The sequence below is a fragment of the Cygnus atratus genome, chromosome 9, assembly GCF_013377495.2.
Source record: "Cygnus atratus isolate AKBS03 ecotype Queensland, Australia chromosome 9, CAtr_DNAZoo_HiC_assembly, whole genome shotgun sequence".
NCBI classification, from domain to species: Eukaryota; Metazoa; Chordata; class Aves; order Anseriformes; family Anatidae; genus Cygnus; species Cygnus atratus.
The window spans coordinates 12,931,592-12,955,667 of NC_066370.1; the positions used below are offsets into that span (position 1 = coordinate 12,931,592).

A 24,076-nucleotide genomic window follows, 5' to 3' on the forward strand; every position below is an offset into this window, starting at 1 on the left:
TTCAATAATATTAAGAGCTCCCAGAAGAGCATGTAGGCACCTTTACATCTCACTGTATTTATTACAAGAAGAGCAAGAGAGTAGTTGCATGCTGAAGAAATAAATCATTCTTTGCCAGAGTATGGCCAAAGTATTGACTTCTCTAGCAGTAATCAAGGTCTATATCCTTTATTCAGAATGTGACCTGAGCTGATTAAAATCTTAAGATTTTTCCATCTTTCTAACTTACGAAGATGTTGAAAAACACTCAGAAAAAAATACAAAAATTATATTAGAAGACAGCAATTTCCAGCTGTGGATTAATTATTTTTATTCCCATTCATAGCTCACTGTCCTTTACAAAACACAGTTTCCTTTAACTTTTCAAAGTAACCTTGTTCTTCAATGTCTTAAAAGAAGAAATATCAGACTTCTTTTTTAAATTGCCTTTATCATGTTCAATGCTGAAAACAAACTAAAGAAAACCGACAAATTTATTCAATAAAATATAAAGATATATACTGCAAATAAAATGTACTTGGGAAACAGAAATAATTATTATAGCTTGAATACAGCTTAGGGCAAAACCAATATATTTTGGAACTTAAAATACCCAGGATGCAACTAATGTAAAATACAAATGTAAGCAGCCTATTAATTCCTGTAAAATAAAATGAACTAAAAAAAGACTAGGAGGCCACAAACTAATTCTTTAAAAATCTAAATGGCAAAGCACGTATTTTGCTGTAATATCTACCCCAGTGTATTGTAAACATTCATACTATATTAGTTCTGATATTGGAGTACAGTAAATACAGTAAATGGTGGTATGATGTATAGTGTGTTGACTTCCATTTTTATTCCAATACTGCCCCATATGATAAAATGGTATACGATAAACATTTCATATATTATTGCTGCTATGTTACCCTGCTCTCTCATTCAACTATGTAATTTAGAAATAGGTTTCAACTGTATTGTTCATCCCTAATGTGAAAGCTCAAATATTCCAGTTAAATTCCTTTTCTCATTTTTAATGACACCACCAGCAAACATCTAACTGTTTTCTTCACTGCTTTGTGGACTTGTCAACAGTTTTTTGACTATACATGATTTTAAGCCATATACTGTAGTTTTCCTGAAACAAACAAACAAAAGAGCCAAAGGGGGAGGATATCCTCTTTCACGAGAATTGGACAGACTGTTAGCACTACATGTACCAAGAACAACTCCAATCAGGCGAATTTGTGTCTCTGTGAAACCCAACATCCCATTTTGTTTTTCTTCCAAGTATGGATGTTTTGCACAGAGTAAAATACAATTTTAAAACAAACAAGAAAACTACCTTCTTTTTGTTCGTACTCAGGAGGAAATTTCCCTTCTTCTCTGTAGAATAACATAAGGTTACAGGAACTCACGAATTTGTCACCGCTAGCCTGGAAAACGCCAGGTCATTTTTATCTGAAAATTAATGCAAAAATATACAAGCTTCATCAGAAGCAGAATATGGTTGCTTTCCTTCTCCGCTGCTTAAGTTTCTGTGAAAATATCAAAGCTGTGATCTGTTCTCTCCACCAAGTCTCAATGAGTTCCTGAGGCCAGTTTAAGACCTGGATCTTACATTTTAACATGAAGCAGAAAAATCAAACTTGATCTGCCTCAAGGCCTGATCTATATCAACAAACCTCTGAGAAAGACTTTCTCCCCTAAAAGATACTCACAGTATGAACAGCTCCTCTTAGCCCCCAGATCGTACCAGCTGTTTCTCTTGAAAAGGCCCCTGCCATGCCCCTGGAAATGGAAAATGCCAGAAGACTCACGGCATCCCATGTGTTATGGATTTCCTTTTGAGGCATGATGATACTTATCTGATCAATGGCCCAAGGAATGTAAAACTGTAATGCAAATTTTGTAATCTCTGCAGTTACTCTTGATTTTCTGCACCTGCAAAAAGATGGGAAGGAATTCACATTCTTGAGCTAGATACTAGGCTGGGGTAAATTTACATAGCTAAACTGAAATCAAAGGAGCTGTGCTCATTTATAGGAGCTGAGTCTGTTGCAACATTTTATACCCACAGAGAAATCTCAAAATCTTTTCGATTTCCTAATTTCATATGTGTGGTGGTTGTAAATATTTCATATTGGCATTCTTGTTAGAACGCTTCAGATCTCGTTTTTAGAAAGATCAAATGATCTTAGTCAATATACTCTGCATTTAAATAGAAAATTAGTGTTTACCTCAAAGCTCGCTTACAACATTGAAGCAATCTGCTTTAATTTCCACAACTTTATCCTTGACACTACAGCACAGAAATGCTTTGGATAGTCCCTAATTAATTAAACTTCCTAGTTGTATATGCATATACAGAAGTGGGAGAGTTACATTAGGATCTATATTCTTGATGTCCCCTTGCTTTCCTTTTCATTACAGAATACGCTACAAATCTGGGATAGTTTACTAAATTATGCAAGAAAGGTATCTGACTATTTCCATTTTAAATGCATTAAAAATGCCAGCACCTGTTCTAGATGTAATAGCCTAAGAGCCTAGCCTACCTCGTAAACACAGAAGACATATGAAAACATGTTTTTGTTTCACCTGGAAAGTAAATTTTACAACTGTGTATTTATAAAGAGTTCATGAAACTAGCAATGCATTTATTTTTCAAATGAAATGTCCATAGCCTGTAGAATAATTCAGACAGGTGCTAATTAGGTGTACAGAAAGGCCACTGAGGATAATTTATATATCTCCCTGCAAAAGAAAAAATGACTAAATGTTAATTGCTTATATTATGCAACAAATGATTTTTTAGAATGGCACTAAATTAGCTGCAAATATTATAATTACAAAGTAGTGGGTAATTTACTAAAGATTAATTGAAATGATTAAGTGCAAACAGCATAATTTTGCAAGGTAATATTAATGCATTTTGCACAGAAATGAAAAAAAACCCTCAGTGGTTGTTACTGGCTATTTAATGAAGTACTTTACATGCCTCATGAAAGCATCAGTAGCCTCTCTCTTGTGTGCCCTTCTCTAAAAAGCGTGTTATATTTTTGCAGTGAAAATCATTGTAGTGTTGATAATAATTAGAATGTGTAAACCAGCCTATTATAAAGACGGACCTGAACTCAATTGCATGGGAGTCACACAAAAATATTGTTGCACAGTGTGTGTCCAGCAGCCTTTTCTGAAAGCTGTAGCAACTGTGAATATTTACTATATAAGAACTTAAGCAACTGCAAACACTGTTTAAATACATTCCTCATAACCAGCCAAAGGAGACATGCTTTAAGCAAGATTTCAAAATACTACTACACAACAATAGTTTAAATTCATTTTCCTGAATTCAGTGCAGCAGTTTCTTGCATACAGGCTTCATATTGTGCTGTACGTAGTGCAAGGGAATGGGGCTGAATCTGGAGAGGAGAAAGGGTCTTGAACAATTGTTTTGGTCCAGAATGGGTTTCTTATTTAGGCTTATTCTCTATTTCAAATGCAGGATACTTTTCTGAGTTTATCATCTATTTATTACAATCCTTTGGCCAATATTTATTTTTTGTGGCTTAATATTTAATACAACTCAAAATGTTGTTCCGTAGAGAGTGACAATGCAAACCAGAGAACAATTCCAGACTTCAGGGGCAACAGGAGTTACGACATTATCACGTTCTTTTTAACTGAGGCATGCTGCAGCTATAACGACATTGACTGTCACATCCTTCAGTTTTCATTAATGCATATGCCATATGTCATTAAAAACAACACTGTGAATAGTGAAATGCTGTAAATGAAAATAAATGTCTCAAATGCTTTTGGCTAGTTGTAATGTGAGCACTTCTGATATCATGCTGGTCAATGTGCAAGATACATTTTAGGAAAGGCTGAGGGAGCTGTGTCTCTTTAGTTTGGAGAAGAGGAGACTGAGGGGTGACCTTATAAATGTTTATAAATATATGAAGAGTGAGTGTCAGGAGGACAGAGACAGGCTCTTCTCGGTGACATCCAATGACACGACAAGGGGCAATGGGTGCAAGCTGGAACATAGGAGGTTCCGCTTAAATATGAGACAAAACTTTTTTTACAGTGAGGGTGATAGAGCACTGGAACAGGCTGCCCAGGGGGGTTGTGGAGTCTTCTTCTCTGGAGACATTCAAAACCCACCTGGATGTGTTCCTGTGTGACCTGATCTAGGTGTTCCTGCTCCGGCAGGGGGATTGGAATAGATGATCTGTCACGGTCCTTTCTAATCCCTAACATTATGTGATTCTGTGAATGTCCCCTATATGTACAGACCCATATGCAGAGAGATGAAGAAAGATTGTGCATCAATTACTTCCCACTTAAAAAATCAGCTGAAATCCCCTTGAACCCACGTTAGTTAGGAATTTTTGACCGTAATTTTAGCTAAGCCTTAAAATCTGCTAAATATGAAGAGTCCCAGTCAGCAACATAAGGACTTTCTGGATTGTTTTCCTACTCAGTATCTTACTTTAATGTGCTTCAGCTCTTTTCACTCGAACAGGTCTTGCTTAAACCTAATCATGTGCAGTATTGAATAAGAACGGTTCAGTAAGTCTGTGCAAAAAGGCTCATCTAACATTAAAAAGAAGACTGCACACAGCATCATTAGGACAATATTGAGAAGACCCATACAGCATAAGAGAGTCAAACTGAAAAATTATGATATGTGTTACAGTCCTGGTAACAAAATAAAATAGGGATATATTAAATACAGATCTGATTTAAGAGATCAAAGAGATGTGAATCTCATAGCCAGATACCCATACCCAGAGCCTATGAAGTAAATGCAGCTGGACATAATTATTTGTGTTGCTCTATCAAGCTCTGACAGATATTTATACCTCAAAAGGTTCATTACTGTGTGAGAGATCAGAATCAACAGTTCTTTACACAATGACGGAGTACCTGGTTCAGGACAGGACATAACACTGGCAACAGGCGAGCCAGGAAAAAAAATCAAGGCCGAAAACAAGTTTTTGTAGAGTACATGAATTACAAAGAAAGTGCAATTCATAGCAGGTGTCTGTGAAGTTGCCTTAAGATGCAGTCTAGATTCTCCTGCTGCTCTTTGCTGCTGCTCTTTGCCTGCCCAGTCTCTATGCATAAACATGGAGAGGTGTAAAAGCTGTTGAAAATTAGGGGGGAACACTCAGCTCAGGGCCTTGGAAAACACAGCTGGAGGTTGCCATGCAATGGCAACACTGCAGCCACAGGTGCTTTTGTCCATCTGTGTTCACTTTTCTCCCTGATACTTCCATAGCCAGGAAGGAGAACAGTGATACACAAACCACCTGAAGCTCTCACATGAACCTGGTGTAACATGTTGCCCAAAGAACAGTGAGACACTAGGAACTGACTGTATGTCCATGGCAACTTTGTCTTATTTGTTAAGAAGCCTACATCGCTATCAAGAGAAAATTATAGATTGTTTTTACTTACAAATGCATGACAGCAGTTACTTTCCAACGCTGGCATTCAGAAATGCTGGCACAGCAAAATATTAAAAGAAAGTCATAGCAAAACAATAAACATTCAAAAAGCAGTGGCTAAATAAAATTCATAACTGTTAGGCAAAGCTACAGCAATGCTCTTAGACTGGTGTGTTATTTTACGTTGAGATTACACAGACAAGTTCAAAAGTATTTTGAATTTAGACCTTTGAAATTACTGAGAATTACAGTCTTTGATATCAAACTAAGATTTTGCCAAATAGGCATCTTGATCATTCAAAAAGAAATGCTTCCTGTCTGACACAGGAACTTTATTTTGCCTTTGCTAGTACACATTTTTTTTGTTTGATGGAAAATACTCTTTTTTATATGTATGTAACTGATCCTGAGAAAAATAACAAACTATCAGTAAAAATATACTGCATGGCTCTTTACAGCTGCACCATTTCTGATGCACATTATGAACAGATTTCATGCCAGCTTGGCCAGAACTCTTCTTACAGTGTAAAAGTACATCAGCGTGAAATGCATTAATAGCTGTTGAATCCTCTGTTCTGTGCCTATTAAAGTATTGAGTCCAACAAAATAAATTGATGAATCTACCTCATCCCACTGTTTGAATTTGTTCTAGTTTTATCACAGCAACTTGAAAAGGGTTGCCTTGTTTAGCTTCAGAGATGAATGCTACATCATAAAAATACTAACCAACCCCAAAATTCAAACACTCAATTTTTCACATTTTTTTGATTAGCTATATTAAAGGTTTAGCAACAGCAAAAAGTTCCCTGGGTGAGTTATTCCATACACACTTACTTTCAGGGTTTCTGCGCTTGCCCTGCTACAGCTAAATACTAGGATAGCTGCATCACTGGTCTGAGCTAAAACCACAGAACTTTTAGAGGAAAGACCTCAAAAAGACATGCAAGTTCCAGGTATTCAAGTTCCCACTCTGCAGGTGTGAAGAAGAGAAAAGGCCAAGCTGCCCAGCAGAAATCTGTTAGCTTCAGAGCTCAACCCTGAAACCACACCTCTATCCACAGGAATCCTGATGGTGACTTAAGTGTGCAAACGCTGATGTGTGCGCCCAAATAACAATGACAGTATCTCAGTTGTGAGAATACTAAATTAGGGGTCAGGTTCACAAGCATGAAAAACCTTTGAATTTCTTCAGTGAAGCCACAGTGATCAGTATTACCTGAGGAGCTGGTGATATGTTAGCACCAGAGGTACATTTCTGTGTCCGCACAGAGACCAAACTGTCTAACAGCAGCCGTCACAACTGATCCTTTAAGACTGCAGGAATGATACTGTCCTTTCATAGTACAAATGACATGACTTGCACACCCCCTCAGGTAAAAGTGCGCTTTTCCAAAGGGCACTGAAAATGAATACAAGTTGCACTTTTAATTATGGTTCAATAGACTGGTGCAGCTCAAAACTCCGGAAAGTACAGGACAGACATTTTTGTACCTTTGGGAAAACTGATTTACATTGATATGATTTGGAAAACACTATGTAGTGATACTAATATCCTTTCCATTTTGAAAAATCAGAACTCGAAGTATTTCATGTTAGCGTAAGTATCTTCTTCCATTTTATCTCCTTGTTCCAACATGAAAATTGAATTATTTTAGAAAACTTAGCTCTTTTCATTTTAGAGACAACTCTTTCACAGCTGGATGGTTCTGGTTACACTTTTATGTCTGTAAATATGAACTCATAGCCCAAATTAAAAACAAAACTGAAGCTCCACCTCTGCAAATATATTTAGACATGTTCACTAATGCTATCTGAAAACATACAAATATAGTGAGTCTTTGTCCACTTATTGTATACTTGTCTTGTATTATTGCCATTTTATAAAATGGCACACAGTAATACTGGCACATGGCACCTTTTTTGAATCAGCATGTCTTTCATAATCAAAGTTGCCAATAAAATGCCTGAAGCTGTAAGATACAGGGTTCTTTCTTCTGATTGACAATGGCTGTGTGGCTCCAAGTATCAAAAGTGGTGTTTTACAAAAAACAAAGGTAAATGTTTTACATTAAATCTTATAAAACTGTACATAATAATAGTCTACAACATGAAAATGGCCATTAAACTGTTGTAATAGTTATGAAATGTAGTAAGTATAACAATTATAATGCTTCATAAATTTATCATTAATCACTGTATTCATACAGTTGTGTTTGTATATATATATTCAATGGCACTGTAAACATAGTTGTAAAACACACATTAACTCTTAACCCATTAGAAGTTATGATAGTACTTTTCATCTGAAAAGTTAAAATGTATCAATGTATCATTAATTTTTAAAAAAATAGCCTTCTAATATAATGCATATTTTGGCATTTTCTAGGATAGCAATCATGATGAGACATTATAGAGAATGTTCTAGATTTGATTGCTTTACATTTACAACTATCATGATACAAAATTTTAAACATTAAATGTAATTAAATAATACAGAGCTTATGAAACAGATGATTTGAGAGATCCACAATGCACAAAATCTAGTTTGTGTGTAATGGGAGTTCCTGGTAACTTACATCTCTGGGACCTTTATGGAAAATTTAAGTCATTTTCTCTTTAACATCATATATGCAAAGTTTGAACTGAATTATCATTTTTTTTTGCTCTGTACAAAACCGCATTCAAACTTCACAAAACATTATTATGCTTGTATTTCCTGTTGCTGGACATGGATCCAGTAAGCCTTGAGAGCATATGCTTAAGCATTTGGTAATGGCATTTTGTAGGGCAGGGAAACTCACTATCTATCTCTCAGTAAACGAAGTGTTTCTAATTTTTTCCATGGTTAAGGCAACTATACTGATATATTAGACACACCATATGCTTTTATGTTGCTTCCTACAATCTAAACAGTAAGAGTGAAAAGTTTCAAACATGCTTTGATCTTCTTGACCACTTAGGAATTTCATCAAGCTGGTAAGAGTACTTCACTTTAACATGGTTTACAACTGTAGACATAGCTTATTAGCTGCTCCTTGGAGAAATAATGTATATATTGGCTTAAATTTGAATACTCACCATTCATTTAATTTATCAGAAAAAATTAAACAAAACCAGCCAGTGCGATTCCAGTGAACAAAACTGAGAAAAACAGTAACACACACATACACAATTTTTGTGTTCTCAATTATTTCTACCCCATAACTTAAGCTACTCAGACTTCTGTCATCATTCCCTCTGTATCCTGGGTAGGCTTTGTCAGAAGCTATCTTCAGACACTGTAAGTGATGACACTTCCTATCTGCCAACCCCAGCAGATTGTTTAATGTTTATTCTAACATATCGCATAAACTAGAGAGCCATTTAACTTTGTTTTCTGTGGGTAAGGCTGTAGGTATAAATGACAGTGAACAGAAATGGTTGTGCAGTGGCTGCATTGCAATGCAGCTACAGAGGACAATGCCACAGAACTGCTAGTGCTGTTAAAATAACAAGTGAGCAACTCAGGGCTGGATTGCTCCCGCTTCCAGTTACACTGTGTTTAGAAGATGACTTGACAATGCTTGTGGTGGTTGTGGTGTCAATCTTTTTCACAGTTGGTTTTGGTTCATTTCTGTTTTCTGGATGGGCTTTCTTGTCCTTGAGTATATCTGAAAACATGAAAGTAAATGTAAGATTAATCACATGTCTTTCAAGTAGTGGCTTTAAATCCTGTCTATGGCTAGAACATGTACTCCAGCGTGAACCATGTATGGAGAGTGATGGGCACTTATATTAATGTGGCCCAGTGGCCGCAGCGTTTTGCTCAGCACCCGGTGTTTTGCTCAGGAAGTCTTCTCTGGCTGGCCTGCTCTACTTGTAGACACAGCCTAAACCCGGTTTTAGAACCTGGCTTTCTCTCATTAATAATACATTTGGTTTCACCTGGTATGGGAACTGGCTCATGCTTTAAAACATCATGCTAGGGTTGCCTGGTTTTGTAACATGCCCCAGTGAAATACCTGTCAAGTTGTTGAGTTGCCAACAGTCAACTAACAGTAAACTCGCCAGTTTCTTTTCGCATTGCCTTAACCTTAAGGCAGTACATGACCCCTGGACAACCTGGCAAGATAGGCCATGGACACAAAGAACCACAGAGGTGTGTCATGTGCCTTGTTCATCGACACGGGCAAATAAAGTGGCTACAAAGAGAAAATGCTTTGAGTTTTGTTTCATAGTTTTTCTTAGGAAGTACAAGGATTTTGTTTGTTTGTTTTGCTTTTGAAGTATGGAACAATACTGGTGTTTTTTTCTCTCTTTACAGATGCATTTTGGGGCAATTTGGGGCATCTTTTATATAAAGGACTAGATTCCTAAGAAAGTAGCAGAGTTTCCTTGCAGAAACACGTATGTTTAAGATGAAGAAATGACTGATAAGGGTCTCCATTTATCTTGACATTCCCAGGCTACTTGCAAGTATTATTGCGATCATATTGTTATTGAACCCTCCACTAGCATTGTGGGGAAAATCCGTGTTTCCTCTGATGATGGAATGATCTGTAACAGCATAACCCAGTGCCTGGCAAAAACAAACAAAAAAACAAAAAACAAACCAACAAACCAAAAACCAACCAAACAAAAAAACCCCACAACCAACCAACCAACAAAAAATTCTTACCTGGAAGAATTTAAAAATTAACAATAATTGTTCAGGTCCGAGCTTACAGGATATTGTGTGATACTAATGAATGCAATGCATATACACACAGAAAGCAAATGGCATAGGTTTGTAGTGCAAATTCAACAACAGTCCAATCTTAAAATAAAAATTCTGAATCACTGAAGTAAGTTCCTGACAGAAACTGGAAAGACTAAAAGTATTCCAGAAATGTAGATGCAATCTGAGATCATTGTCTGCATGTCAGTATTTCTGACCAGCCATCAATAAACCCACTTGATAATAAAAATGAACTATTGTATGGAGAAAGCACACGTTGTTCTTGCCAGTATAAACTGTAAAAGAAATGTAATGAATTCCTCCATTTTATCATATCAACATTAATTCCAGAGGAACCTGTGATTCCTAGACCTGATTCAAGGCTGACTGCAAAGAAAGGACACTGGCTGGCAAGGAATACAGTGGGAAAAGGACAGTCTGCTGCTGCACTCAAAATTCATTATGGCAAACTGCAGACACAGTTTCTCTTAATTTCCAACTTGCGATGGAGCTAACAGGAGGGGGAGAAAAAGCATGCTATAAATGTTTGGAAAATATCAGTATTCTGAGGACACTTAAAGAAAAATGGACAACCTTCAGATTGTCATTAAAGTAAATTAAGAATAAATCATGGAAATAGGTGTGTTCTGACACTGCCGAGACTCCTTTCCATCACTGTCATTCTCCTTTTCGACTGCGGTAAATGCGCTATTTCTCTGCTGCCTCTTATATCATCCCAGCCTGCTGACTTCAGCTCTCTGGGGCCAGCTGATTAAATTAAGACCTCACTCAGGTAAATCTATTCCCCTCTTTCACTTGGCCATGTCCAGCATTGTAACTTGATTGGCCTCTATAAATCGGGCAGACTGAAATGTATTAATTCATTTATTTTCTTAATATTGACTTAACCAAAAATCTAAGGTACGATTTAATACTATCAGAGAGGTTGTTGGTTTTTAAAAGCTTTCCTCCCAGTGACTGCTAAATGCACTACATAACAAGCGTTAAATAATACATTAGAAAATTCCGCCTTCATCCATGGGAAGGACTAAATTCTAAGATCTTTGACTTTACAGTGGAGTACTGGCCATGATGTTATTCATGGCCAATTCTAATTTAGGACTTAACTGTGCAAAACTGGTATTTTATTTCAAATGCTCTGTTTCCTCTCTTCTTAAAATTAAATAAATAAAAATAGCCTCAGTCTTAATTCAGTTCAAGATCTTTTTCAATCTTATATTTAGTTTTTTAAATGCAAATTTCAGCAGTGTAAAAATTTCATGTTTATTTTTCCAGTTTGCTGAGAGTTCCAGTTGCTTACTCACTCCAGGGTTTTGGCAGAGAGACTCAGAGTTAAATGAGTTTTTCTCTCAAATCTTTTTCTCAGAGTCGGGGATGGTTAGTTCAGTCTACTACTGACATTCAAAAGGCAAAAAATAAAAATAAAAAAAAAACAACAGTGAATATGCTAAAAAAAAAGTGTGAAGACTAGCATAGAAATGAAACTCCAGTCTCAACAAAGCAGACCCCAGACGTTCAATACACGTGAATCAACCCCCAAATCATGACTTCATAAAACCAAACAGAGCCCACAACTTCTGTTGACTACTGGTCTGTTCTAGTATTTACCTTCTGTGTTTTGAAGCTATATGGTTTACAACTAAAAGCTTTCTCCATTGCTAGAAATTTTCTTCCCATCATCATTCCTTCTCTCCTTTCCAGAAATGGCGTAGTTTAAATCTTTGAAGACTTAGCTAACCTCAGGCTGATGTACACGACGACCTTTGGATCCTGGTATATGACTATTCTACACTGTTACTTTTCTAATGTGATATATTTATTATTTCAGTATATAGTTATTATTACATTCATTATGAAAAAAAATAAATCTGTGTTATACTAAATAGTGATGGTAATGCAGCCACTGTAGCAGCTACTGTGCTGTGCCCTTAATCCAGGCTTCCAGTGTGAATACTCAAATCCTGCCAGAAAGGTTACTCAGTGAAGGCAGCTGACTGCCCGAGCACCCTTTGTGAACAGCCTTTTGGGACTCTTGCCAAGGATTAGGTCTGTTGGGGTCATGGAAGATTGCCCTGAATCCCCTTAGGCACCATGGTTCCTGTAAGTGCAGAGAACAGCTCCCTGAGTTCAGAAGATTGAGTCCACTTCCTTAGCTGAACTTTCATACGTGTTAACTGCAGTTAAATTCACATCTTGACAACATAAACAAAGCACATAATGAAAATTACTTGACCTCGATGTTGAGAGCATTTAGGATTATCTTCACCTCAAAGATCTAACCGCAGATTGCTACCCAGTAATGCATGTGCCCCTTGGATGGCACTGAACTTCTCATAAATACTTATGTGGATCAATACCATTCCTCAGAGAGACTAACCAGGATAAAAGGGAGAGTCAAACCTGTCATTGTCATCTAATTTAGGAACACAAAACCTCCCCTACGGTGAGGGCTCAGCATGCCTTTCAAAGGTGTTTGGTGCATCACACGTTAAAGCACACCTTAATCTTAGCCAGTAATGACACGGGAAAAATAAGGCGTTTATTCTTTTTTTAGGTTATCAGGTTATCTGACACAAGTTCAAACCATATTGTCAGCCCAGATGTTAGTTACCCCTCCTTAGCGTAAACCTTTGGCAGTTTGCTGCCCTGGTTCTGGCAGAAGTTATCAAAGATGTAACTATTGATTGGTGTACTGGCATGCTATTGCTCTGTAATGAACAGCATCAGTAAGGCCTACTTAAATGTCTGTAGAGGTTTCCTGTTGTCCTGCCAAGGGATGAAATTCATCTGCTTAACAAAACACCCTTTTTCCAGTTTTGCCCTTCTCTTAACCCAAGTTCTTTGTCTGTGATTGCAAACCATCAGTGTGACAAAGAGTGTTCCCCTAAAAAAATCTGCCAGTGCCACTGAACAACGCTCAACAACATCTCCACTGGAGTGATGGGGAAATGTCAGGACCCTCTGGACAGGCCACCACTGCTACCAGCACTGAGGAAGAGAAGGAGACAAAGATGGGAGGGAAGGGCAGATGAGCGGAGTGATCTCACGCAGGGGGAAGCTGGATTACCTTTTGGGAAGCTAAGGATCATCACACCAGGCAAATGTACGTATTGTCACAAGTGTGCAACCCCGGTGAGGGTATTTTGAATAAACACAAAACAGATTTGCCAGACTAGTCCTGTAAATAAACATTCTTCCTAGGCTTTCATGCAAACATTGTGCTTTGAAAAGCCTGAATGTCAGTATCTATGATGGCATATTAATGCCCTGGTCTTGAATGTCTCATCAAGGTTGTAATGAGACTGACACCACAGGTCTGCAGTGGACTGGTCAGTCCCTGCATTTACTCTCCATGTTGTACCTCAGTTGCTTGATAAGTTTCACTTTGATCATCGGCTTGGTTTTGGCTGACAGCTTTGGGAGAAAATTAAAGCAAGGTGCAACTCGGTGGAACAGGCTCTTAAATTACAGTAGATGCTGCAGTGTTATTATTAGCTTTTTATCACCTCTGGTAGCAAAAGCTGAAATTACTTTTACATATTCAAAGCAAGGAACACTGAAATTGCAAAACAATGCTGTCGCCATGAAATGTAACAACAATTTCCAAATCATCTATTATCTTGACATTAAGACCAGCACCAACTATTTCCAGTTAATAGCTGCAACAGCCATGGAAACAGAGACGCTGTGGAAACAGGAACAGGAGAACTCCCAATGTGTGATGAACTCTCGACACAATTCCCAAAATTTGGGGCCTGCCACTGCCCACTATATAACATGAGTCAAGATTACAGGGATTAATCGACCTGTTCCATTTTAGTTATGCAATCTTTCTGTTTCTCTTTTTAGGGAGCATGTAACTGGAAGAGAAGTTGGCTTAGGGAGAGCAGTTGGCTTAGGGAGAGCAGTTATAAATCAGGGCTCAGATTGTCTGTGTCCAGTTTTTAATTCTGCAGTAAGCTCAGCGCGGTCTTTGGCAGATTACTTCCTCCTGAAGGACAACAAGCGAACTACTTTATTTTGTACACACTGCATTCTGAATTTAAGTTCTTCAGCGTGAGAAGAACCACAGCCACTCTCCTCAAGAAATAACACTGGCTGGGATTTTCAGGAATTGCTGTTATAAAAAAAGTCAAATGTAACAAAGAAAAAAATGCAATAAAGAAAAGCCAGGAATAACTGCAAGACAATTTGAAGTATCTGGTGCCTGGAAGCCACACTTATATTGAATGACAACTCCTTCCCCCATTCCCAAACAATCTGTTGTCTATATACATTCAAATGCAAAATATAAATAAATATAAATGTATATAGAATTACACATGATCTCAGCTGTACTAGTGTAAGGAAACCTGTCACTGTATTTGTCTGGCTTTTGATATACAGCTGCCATAGCAAACCCTGCATGATTTTCATGAGCCACAATAAAATTCTATTAGTTCTGAGGGCTGAAAAGTAAACCCACACGTATAACCGCCTCAGCCCCTGCAATGGTAAATGTCAAAATAAAACAATCTATCTTTTCCTTGGGAAGAAATAATCTAACCTAACAAACCTTGTGTGATTCAGCAATAGTTCCATTAATCAGTCAGTCACTCGCTAGAAAAGGTTTTGTCATTTTGTTTATATTAATACAGGACTTATTCAAATTCAGACAAGCTGAAAGTATAGGCTTAAAACATGCCAAACATCTTTTACATTTCCTGGAAACATCTGTTTTTAGTCTAGTCCTAGGCACATGTTTGTGGTTGTATGTTTAAGCTTGTTTAGTTTGCCAGATACCTCGTACATACTGCAGCACAGCTGACATGATATCCTGAAACACAGCATGGAAGTATCTGTAAAACATGATGTTCCCAGTAAATCTGTTGAACTTTTGTTGTAACTTTCTTGTAATGAAAGGAACAACTAAAAAGCTCTGCGACAGCCTCCTGCCATCGCTGTATGGTGCAATTAATTAGTTAAGTTTAGAAATTCTGTACATGCCTTGCTGGTAGTATCCAGAAGACTGAGAGCGATCCTGACACTGCATGCCTCACATGCTCAAACCTCCTATTAAACTTAATGGGAGTTTGGGGGGATGAGAGGAATGCAGGATTGACCTTTATGGTTAAAGATGAATGTGCGCTCTAGACTTCAAAGATTAGGTACCCCTGCCAGTCTGGAGTGTGCAAGTGATCAGCACGCCAAGTGCCGAAGGCATCTGCTAAATATCACACCACAGCTCAAAGCTGTGTAATTAAGAAAAATATAAACTGGCTCAAGGAAGAAAAATATTAGTAATAATTGAAAATGCTTTGGCTGTTGCTTTTGTCCTGATGATCTCATTAGTTTTGGTTACAGAAACAGTTCTCACACTGGCTGACGTGGGGCATGGTTTGTTTGTGTTCTCATTCTACCCACATCTTTCCCAGTTAATTTTTATTGCTCAACACAAAGGTCAAATCGAAAGCTTAATTAACTTGTATATGGGGAAACTATAAACTTATTTTAGAAGGGGGAGTACAAAAACATTTAAGGCCATCCCATCTCCTCTCCCCCAGACACTCCTCATTTTCTTGAGAAGAACAAGAGCATGTGCTGTTGGCGTCCTTTCCCTTAAGGGGAAACTGCACCTTTTCTTGCTTGAAAATGTTATGAATATCCAGCCTTTTCATAAGCTGGTAATTGTATTTCCAATTGACATTTGTAACCAGGATTTTAATTTAGCTTCGCAGCTCTAAGCAGACAAAGCTCCATTTTATAAAAAGGTTGGATATCATCTTATGCTAGCAGCAGTGTAAGCTTCAACTTACAGCGAAGATCTGAATTTCATCTGCTTAACTTTAAACAAAGGTTGTACCACCAAAATAAATACTATTGCCCACCTGCTTGAAATTAGGCGTATGTCTCAGCCCTGAGGCCTAAAACTGAACAGCAGCTTCTCTCTCAGCTGAAAAAACTCACACATCATACAAGCACCCTTTACAGCTTTTCCATGCCAAAGATGAGAAGATAGTCACACAGCTTGAGAGGACGGTCAGGTCTGAGTATGCTACAACCTGTAGACCAGCAACGTCAGTCCACAAAAGGCCTAGGCCTATGTGTGACAATTTTGCTGCCACTGAGATTCATGATTCATGAGATGAAAGCTCCTGTTCAGCCACTGTCTCGTCCTAGGGGCACAATTCCCTGGATTCTTCAGTTTCCGTCTCCAAAAGCCCTATGACATTAAGGTTTCTGCTGCTGACTATGCAGGCAGGCCCTGGGGAGCTGTGAGCCCCGCGGTCCCGTGCCAGAGGTGGAGGAAGGCCTGCAGTGCTCCTCTCCTCTGCCAGGCCCTGTCAGCGTGGGCTCACAGGACCACACCAGAAGCTAACAGAGCAGACATCTGCCAACAAGGGCAGCAGTTAAAATGTTGACAGAAGGTAGCTAGGCTCAGATCCTTCCCGTGGCTGGTTTACGAGGGGTGCTTGAACCCAGGTCTCTCATGCCTTATCCTGTCACCTTTGAGACAGGTGTCTCCAAGTGAAGCAGGCTCTGCTATGTGTTCTAAGCACTTGGGTCTACCCTGAGAGCAAACTGGACTGACATACACTGGAAAGAGCTACTCAAAATTAATACTTAATATCGGTACTCAACAAATTAAGACAGCAAAAACAGAAGAGATGATAGAAACTGCTCCGTGCTGCTTAGTGAGGTCCATGTGTCTCCCTCCACAAGGAAATGCCAAGAGGGCAGAGAGATGAGCTGCTATCTGTTCAGGCCACAATGCTCTCCCATTTTAGCATAAGCAAGTGTCGTATCTGTAAGGCATGGGCAGAGGAAAAACAATGACAGAAGAGTTCCCCACCCACCAAAGAGCTCAGTGACGCATGGCCCTTTTAACTCACAGCTGCCTCTGAGAGGCAGAATGGACTCAACACATGCATTTCAAGCAGCCTGACTAAATCCCTGAATATAATAACCACAAACAAGGCATCAACTTCCAGCATGGCAGTCATGAAAAACCAACCACAAATATTTCTAAAAGACATCTGAAAGGTTCTTCTCTCCCTGCAAACACAATGCTGTTATCGTTCTTCACTCTTTAAAAGCCAGTGAAGATTTTCCGGTTATTTCCATTGTTACTTCCATTGCTCCCTAAAAACTTGGACAGATGTGATTCCTGCCACAAGATTTTTAAATCACTGGAACCCAATTTCCTTCATACTAATGATGGTGTCAGTGAGAATTTCAAGTGTTTTCTGTATGTCTGTTATTTTTTTAGCAACTTTATACTAGCAATCTTTTTAAGAGGTTCTGATAGGATATAATCATAATTGATGATTACACAATAAACACTGAAATTATATCAATCCGTGTATCATCTGATTTCTCTTAATGTGGATGACAAAAAAGATTAGCTGTAATGCCAATGGATAGTTCTGGTCCTTAAATACATCAGTAGGAAACATTTGTTTATTGAATCTTGCCAGCCTTTCATTTCAGTGAGAATTGAAATAAAAAGAAACTGTGGCATGATATTATCCCGGATTAATCATTTTAGACCTAATATCAAGAGCAGTAAAGGAAAACATCACAGCATTAGACTTGCTTTGGCTCTAGTATGGGAAGTTTAAATTAGTCGTTTCTCCTGCTCTAATTTGGCAAATATTCAGCATGCATATCCTCTATTTCACATTGCTAGGTTTATCCGGCCAACCAGAACCCCAGCTCTATCACAGCCGACAGTTATTGACAGAGAGGATGATTAGAGCCATCACTCTACTGAATATCTGAGCAAGAAGAACATGTTTCATGGAAAAAATATTGAGCAGCTTAAAAGCATTATCTTACTAATAGCATGCAGTGAAACTGATGGAACCCTTATCACATTCAGCAGGATGAAGAATACCCAAATCAACACAACTGTAAGGGAGATACACAACCGAGCTTAAAAAAATAAACTTTTCTAATAAAATGTCTTACAAAATGGAGTCCATTAGCATATGCGGAAGACTATGCTCAGTCTGTGTTCAGGCTGTGCAGCAAATTAAAGGAAGCAAATTCCTGTCCAGGGCAGGCAATAATTTCATTCCCAAATTCTGTCCTGATTTAATGGGAGACATCTACATCAAAGCTACCAGGAATGAGTTTAGCTCAGTCCACTGTGGCACATGATAGACTGAGGGCTATAAATCTTCCTCCTTTTTCAGAGAAACGGCATTGCTAAACTTTACATTGGTCAGCAGTGATTACTTGCTTCTCCTATTTAGCCATGTGGAAAAATCACTTCTGGCCATAATCCCACACATCTGCCAACAACTCCTTAAGATACTAATTCCAACACGAGAATAAAATAGAAAAATAATAAAAAAAAAACACCGCTGTTTTGAGAGTGATGAATATTGCATTGGGACTCAAACGCCTGCAGCTTTCTACTGTCTTCTCTAGACAGATGGGCTTAATCTTGACTCCCCAGGGGGGACTAGTGAGAATGCCATTGTGGTTGCCAAAGCCCTTCTGTTGGCACCTGCAGCACCTCTCCAATGGATTGTGCCCAGGTGCTGAGGGTGGTAATAAGAAAACATATCAGTTTTTAAGCATGAAGAATTTAGACAGCATGGAAGCATCACTGTCTTGCTGTAAGCTTGTGGAGTGCGATGGGAGACTCCAGGAGATGGAACGAACTGTCCTATCTAGGTCAGCTAAGACTCTAAATATCCTAAGTACGTAAAAGACCACCTCCGCTTGCTTCTATGCACAGAACTGGCATGGATATAAGCAAAGCACTTCTTAGGTGACTGAGCATGTAGCTTGTGTGTGCTTCTACCCAGACAAAGCAGCTTTGACAGGCACTCAGTCTTCTCCTTGAGATGTATCAGTTATTGACAATTTCTTTGTGTTGTAAGAGCTCCAATTAAGGGAAAAACCCACTAAAACGTCATGAGAGCTGACACCATGTGCTGCAATGGATCTGTTGGCACTGCTGTGGTCTATTATGCAAATATGCATCAGTGGACTTTGTAAAACAAATTATGTAAATGTCCATTTAGAGCCTCTTCAAAATGCAGATTATTTGCCTGATGTTTAGGGACAATTAACATCTCTGTCGTGAACCTGCACTCAGGGGCTGCTATGCTACAGCCTGTGGATGTCAAGGCCTAGCAAAGTGTATTCTGCATGCAGATTCAACCTTAGTGTGAAAGCCTTGGGCTGTAAAAGTCGACTGTGTCATGATCTACTTAAGCAGCATATCATTGACACCATAGGCTTTCAGAGACCCTTCAATTTGCAGCATTCTGAACGATCTGATTCAGGTATGCATATGTTCATTTGGGATTATGAAGGGGCTTCCTGTTTAATTAAGACTTTGTATTTTTAATTGATACATGCCAAAATGTGCATATGTCTACATGTGCAATGTCATTTATTCCCCTGGGGGGAAAGGGTGTGAGTCCTGGTTCTCTGTCTCTTCAATGCTGTTCTTGTCCCTTGGTCAGGCAGGAGCCAAAGCCAAAACATAAAGAACACCAACAGGACTTTGGGCTTGACTAGGTGCTCAGGCCACACGCTTGACACACTAGGTAGAGGTCGATTCCTCACAGTGCTCAGCATGCACTGAGAAGGCTGGGCTCCCACCTAGGAATTAAATCAAGCAGCTAAGATTTTTCTGAGCGTACTAAGCATCTTGGATTGCTCTGTAGGCTCATCCCGGGCTTCTGAGATCTTGCAAAAATCCAGGCCACGCAATATTTACTTTGCAAGAAAACGTGGAGTATCTACCTGGGTAAGGAATTTTCAGAACTGGGATATGAGTAGTGAACTCAGCATTTGTTGGACTTCCTTAAATTCTTGTTTAACTTGAGTTGAGATGGGTGAAATTAACCTTTATACCTCAGCAGCAATCTTTCTATTTGAAGCAAATGAATCAAAGTAGCTTACCAAGGGCATCTTTCTACTTTATAACTTCAAAGAACATTTATTCAGCGATAGCGTATGAGGATCACATAATTGGAGCCAGCTGATGGAGAAAGGGCTGCATACTGAGCTAGCTGGGGAAAAAGAGACCTAATTTAAGGGTAGGCTAGAGATCTGAAGCAAAGTTCATAAAGACTGGTGTGTTACAAAGAAGAGGTAATAGCTTCCCAGACTGGCAGAGACAGTGCAGTACAAATGGAGGTGTGCTTCTAATCACTGTTGGCTGAGTGCTGTTCTCTCAGCAATGAACTAGTTCCTATAAAAAACACAAGGAGCTCAGAACACATTTGCAACCACTCTAATTTCTTTACTAAACTGTTGAGGCACTTCAGAACATTGACAAAAATTTCCATGGATGTATAGTATCTAAGCACCACAGGGTCATGATCTTGACTGAGGTATTCATGCACTGTTGTCAAATCAAGAGCTACAGTGAATCAAACATGAGAAGACAAATACCTTGATAATTAGAGGACAGTAAAGAACAACAGTGGGCAATTTAAATTTAATTGAAACCTAACATTTACTGGTATCTGGAACATAGAATCACAGAATCATAGGATCACGAAGGTTGGGAAAGCCCTCCAAGATCCTCTATTCCAACCATCCCCCTACCACCAATGTCACCCACCAAACCCTGTCCCCAAGCACCACGTCCAACCTTTCCTTGAACACCCCCAGGGACGGTGACTCCACCACCTCCCTGGGCAACCTGTTCCAATGCCTGACTGCTCTTTGTGAGAAGAAATGTCTCCTCATTTCCAACCTGAACCTCCCCTGGCGCAACTTGAGGCCATTCCCTCTGGTCCTATCACTAGTTATCAGTGAGAACAGTTACAAAGCTACCAGCTATTTAGTAAGGCTGCAATCAAATGTTAAAGTAGAAGCTCGATAGATCTGTAGCCATCTAGTTAAAAATTTAGGTCAAAAACGTTCAAAATAATTATAAAAGACAGAAGGACTACTCATTTCACTCAACCATGTTCAACTGGTATGCACTGGGATTTGCACTGGACAATGCCATTCTATCACTGGCTTGGTACACTCAAGCAGTGGTGACTAAAGACATCTTAAAAGCTTAAAAGAAGTCAAGACAGGCTGTTTAACAGGAAATATGACTACTCCTGTGATATGTCACCACGCCACAAGAACCTGTAAGTTCCAACACAGATATTCTGTTGAGCAGAAGATACTGTGAGATGAGAGCTGGCAACAGCCAAAGTATTCACTTCCAACCCTGGCTTAGGAGAAGAAAATACAGGATGGACAGCCTCACATCTGTTTCTCTGCAACAAGTTGTTGCACCTCCCTGAAAATCAAGAGCAAGTTTAATTTTGCCATTAATAGTAAATGAAAAAAATGCTGTGGAGTGACAGTGCTTTCCAGTGCAACACTAAAAACAGTTTTCTTGTAAAATACAAAGCAACGTGTGTCCTGTTTGTTTAAGGATTACCAAAGTATTGTCCCTTAAGAGAAAAAAGTCCCTTATACAGGAGCTGATGCTGAATCTTTCTCCTGCATTTCCACCAGCTTCCACTACAAAAGCAGAATTAAACTGGTTAACTTGTAAATTTATAGTTCTTACACCAAGGTGAGTTTGAAACTGGATTGGGAGAAGTGCCTGAAGCTTGGACTTCGTTTTATTACTGTCCAGTTGTATGGGGAGGGTTTTCACTAATAGCTTTTGCTTTAAACTGAGCATCTGAAAAAGTGTTTTACCAAACTTTCTCCAGCTAGTGAATCAGAGCATGGCAGTGGACGTGCAGGCAGGAGAAGAGTAGGCAGAAGGCCACACATGGCTCAGCCAGGAGTCCCCTGTTTAGTCAGACAGGAAAAGTGGAGGTACAGGATGGTGGGAATGGGACACATGGTGACATACAAGAGGTGAAAACCTCCTTTTGCACTGAAATTGGCAGGGCTGTAAAGGGCCACCAGAAGGGCTCATCAGCAGTGAAAGGGAGACTAAGAAAAACACATGCCCACTGATGAATGAGATCAGGTGCCAGAGGACGCAGAAAAGGCAGCAGTGTTAGAAACCTTCTCTGCTATGTCTTTACTCACAGGATCACTGTTCAGGTTCCTGTGACTGAGTCTGGGGAAATGAAGTATTACCCACGAAAGAAGAAAATCAAGGTAGGGAGTGTGTGTTGGGGCTGGGATGAGGACCAGTATTAAAGCTGCACAGATAGCTTTAGCACAATAGACTCCGTCATTGAAGGTATTAAAAACCAATCTAGACACATTGGAATGGTTTTGGTAGAGCTGACTCTGGCTTGGAGCACATATGCACACTAGATAAGCTTCTTCATCTGTTTTCAATCTTCTGATGATCTATTCATTTTGATGAATCTGTTCCATGTGAAAAGCAAATGAAAATGAATTATTTGATCAGTTTGTGACTAAATTTGCAACTATCTATAAAAACTGAGGGTGAACATCTTGTAAAAGGAATATACATTGGCAGCTATTGCTGACGAAGTGCTATCAATAGGCATTAAAGCTGCAAATGGCAAGGTGTTGGCAAAGCGAGAGGAATTGCTGCAGAAAGTAAAAAGCCAAGCTGTATGATGAACGGAGTGTACATAAAGTAGAGCAAATTACCAGACACACAGACATGAAGAGTACAGAGGCATGGGAGCTGATTAAGAAGTCCTTGTGAAGAAATCTTGAAGGCTGGCCAGTTCCTCCTAATTCTCTGGCATCCGTTCCAGCCGCTCAGCTAGTGAAAAGAGCACTGTCTGTGATGTGAGCACACACGTGGTCACGTATTACAGGGAGACGATGGATGTGCAATACCACTGCAAATGGCTGCTTGGGACTGCCAGCCCCCTTTAAGAACAATCCTGCTTTTCAAAGCCTCAGTCATCTTGGGTAAATGCCAAGGAGGGAGGAGACTTGAAAGGCCCAGCTCCTGAATTCCTGAGCAAGGAATAAGCTGGGTGTGTGACTGGATGCACTGTGTGGCACTGGCACCTCGAGTGTGTGACACTTGGAGGCTCTGCTGCTGGGGTTCTCATTTCTGAGCACCTTATCCCATACAGCTGTAACCTGAGAGAGGTGGGATAGCCACCAGCCGTCACAAAACCATGGACTGCTGTTTTCCTTAAAATCAGAAGCCAATTTTTATTTATTTTTCTCTTTCGGAGTTTTCTTAAGACATTCCTTTTCCCATTTCTTTCTAATTAATTACAGTGTCCTTCAATCCTCCAACTAGAGAAAAAAACAAATGACTTTCTGCACAAGGATGTGTGTTATGGACCTGTAGTAGTTCAAATGCTAGAAACCTGCAGCAGCTAAGCAGTCTCAGTATTTTTTAACCCTTTGAAAAGAAAATATGAATCATTTGAGCTTTGTCTCCAATTGTGTTAATAATAGCTTGTGCTAGGGAAATATTATTGGAATTGGGCTGAATTTGATAAAACTGAGAGCTGAGTTTCACTTGAAGCCATAAAGTAATCAACTAAGCTCAGAGTTTGTACTGGGAGTGTATCCTCTGCTTTACCTGCTATCCAGGAAAATTTCAAGGCTTAGAAAAATCACGACTACGACCAAAAGTCTGATTTACATGCCCACTGGTTCTTTAATTCTTCCCTTTTATGAGACGGTCTGCTGTAAATGAATGCAGAGAAGGTAGGGGTAGCCTGGTAAAAATTCATTATCAACTTTTTGTCCCCAGATTGCAGACAGGACTGCTTTAATTGGGGATTCTGGAAGCTGCAGCATTGAAAATAATAAAGCATACATGAGATTTGGATTGTTTAACTTCTATCAGCTTACCTTCTTCACAGGTCTATGGTTGAAATAATAGGAAATGGGCAATTGCAAACATTAGCCAAATGCTTTTCCAAGGGAACGTCTAAGTAAGTTGTCTTATTTTCAGATAAAATGTGCATCTAACTCCCACTGAAATCAAGACCTTGAAATGCATCTCGGAGCAAATCCAACTGCAGTGCTATAGCAGGACCACAGCTATGCAGGA

At 39.2% G+C, this 24,076-nt stretch overlaps 1 protein-coding gene across 3 annotated transcripts in view; it reads right to left on the reverse strand.

Moving 5' to 3' along the window:
• Positions 1 to 285: 285 nt before the first annotated feature.
• LOC118247058 (glypican-5-like) overlaps positions 286 to 24,076 on the reverse strand; it is a 378,790-nt gene continuing 354,999 nt past the window's right edge. For 2 of the 3 annotated variants that reach the window (XM_035544740.2, XM_035544741.2), the window contains one exon: positions 286 to 9,088. In XM_035544740.2, the coding sequence (XP_035400633.1) occupies positions 8,886 to 9,088 (203 nt within the window). In that variant the 3' untranslated portion in view covers positions 286 to 8,885. The remainder of the gene's footprint in view (positions 9,089 to 24,076) is intronic. The other variant, XR_007708644.1, reaches the window with a different exon arrangement.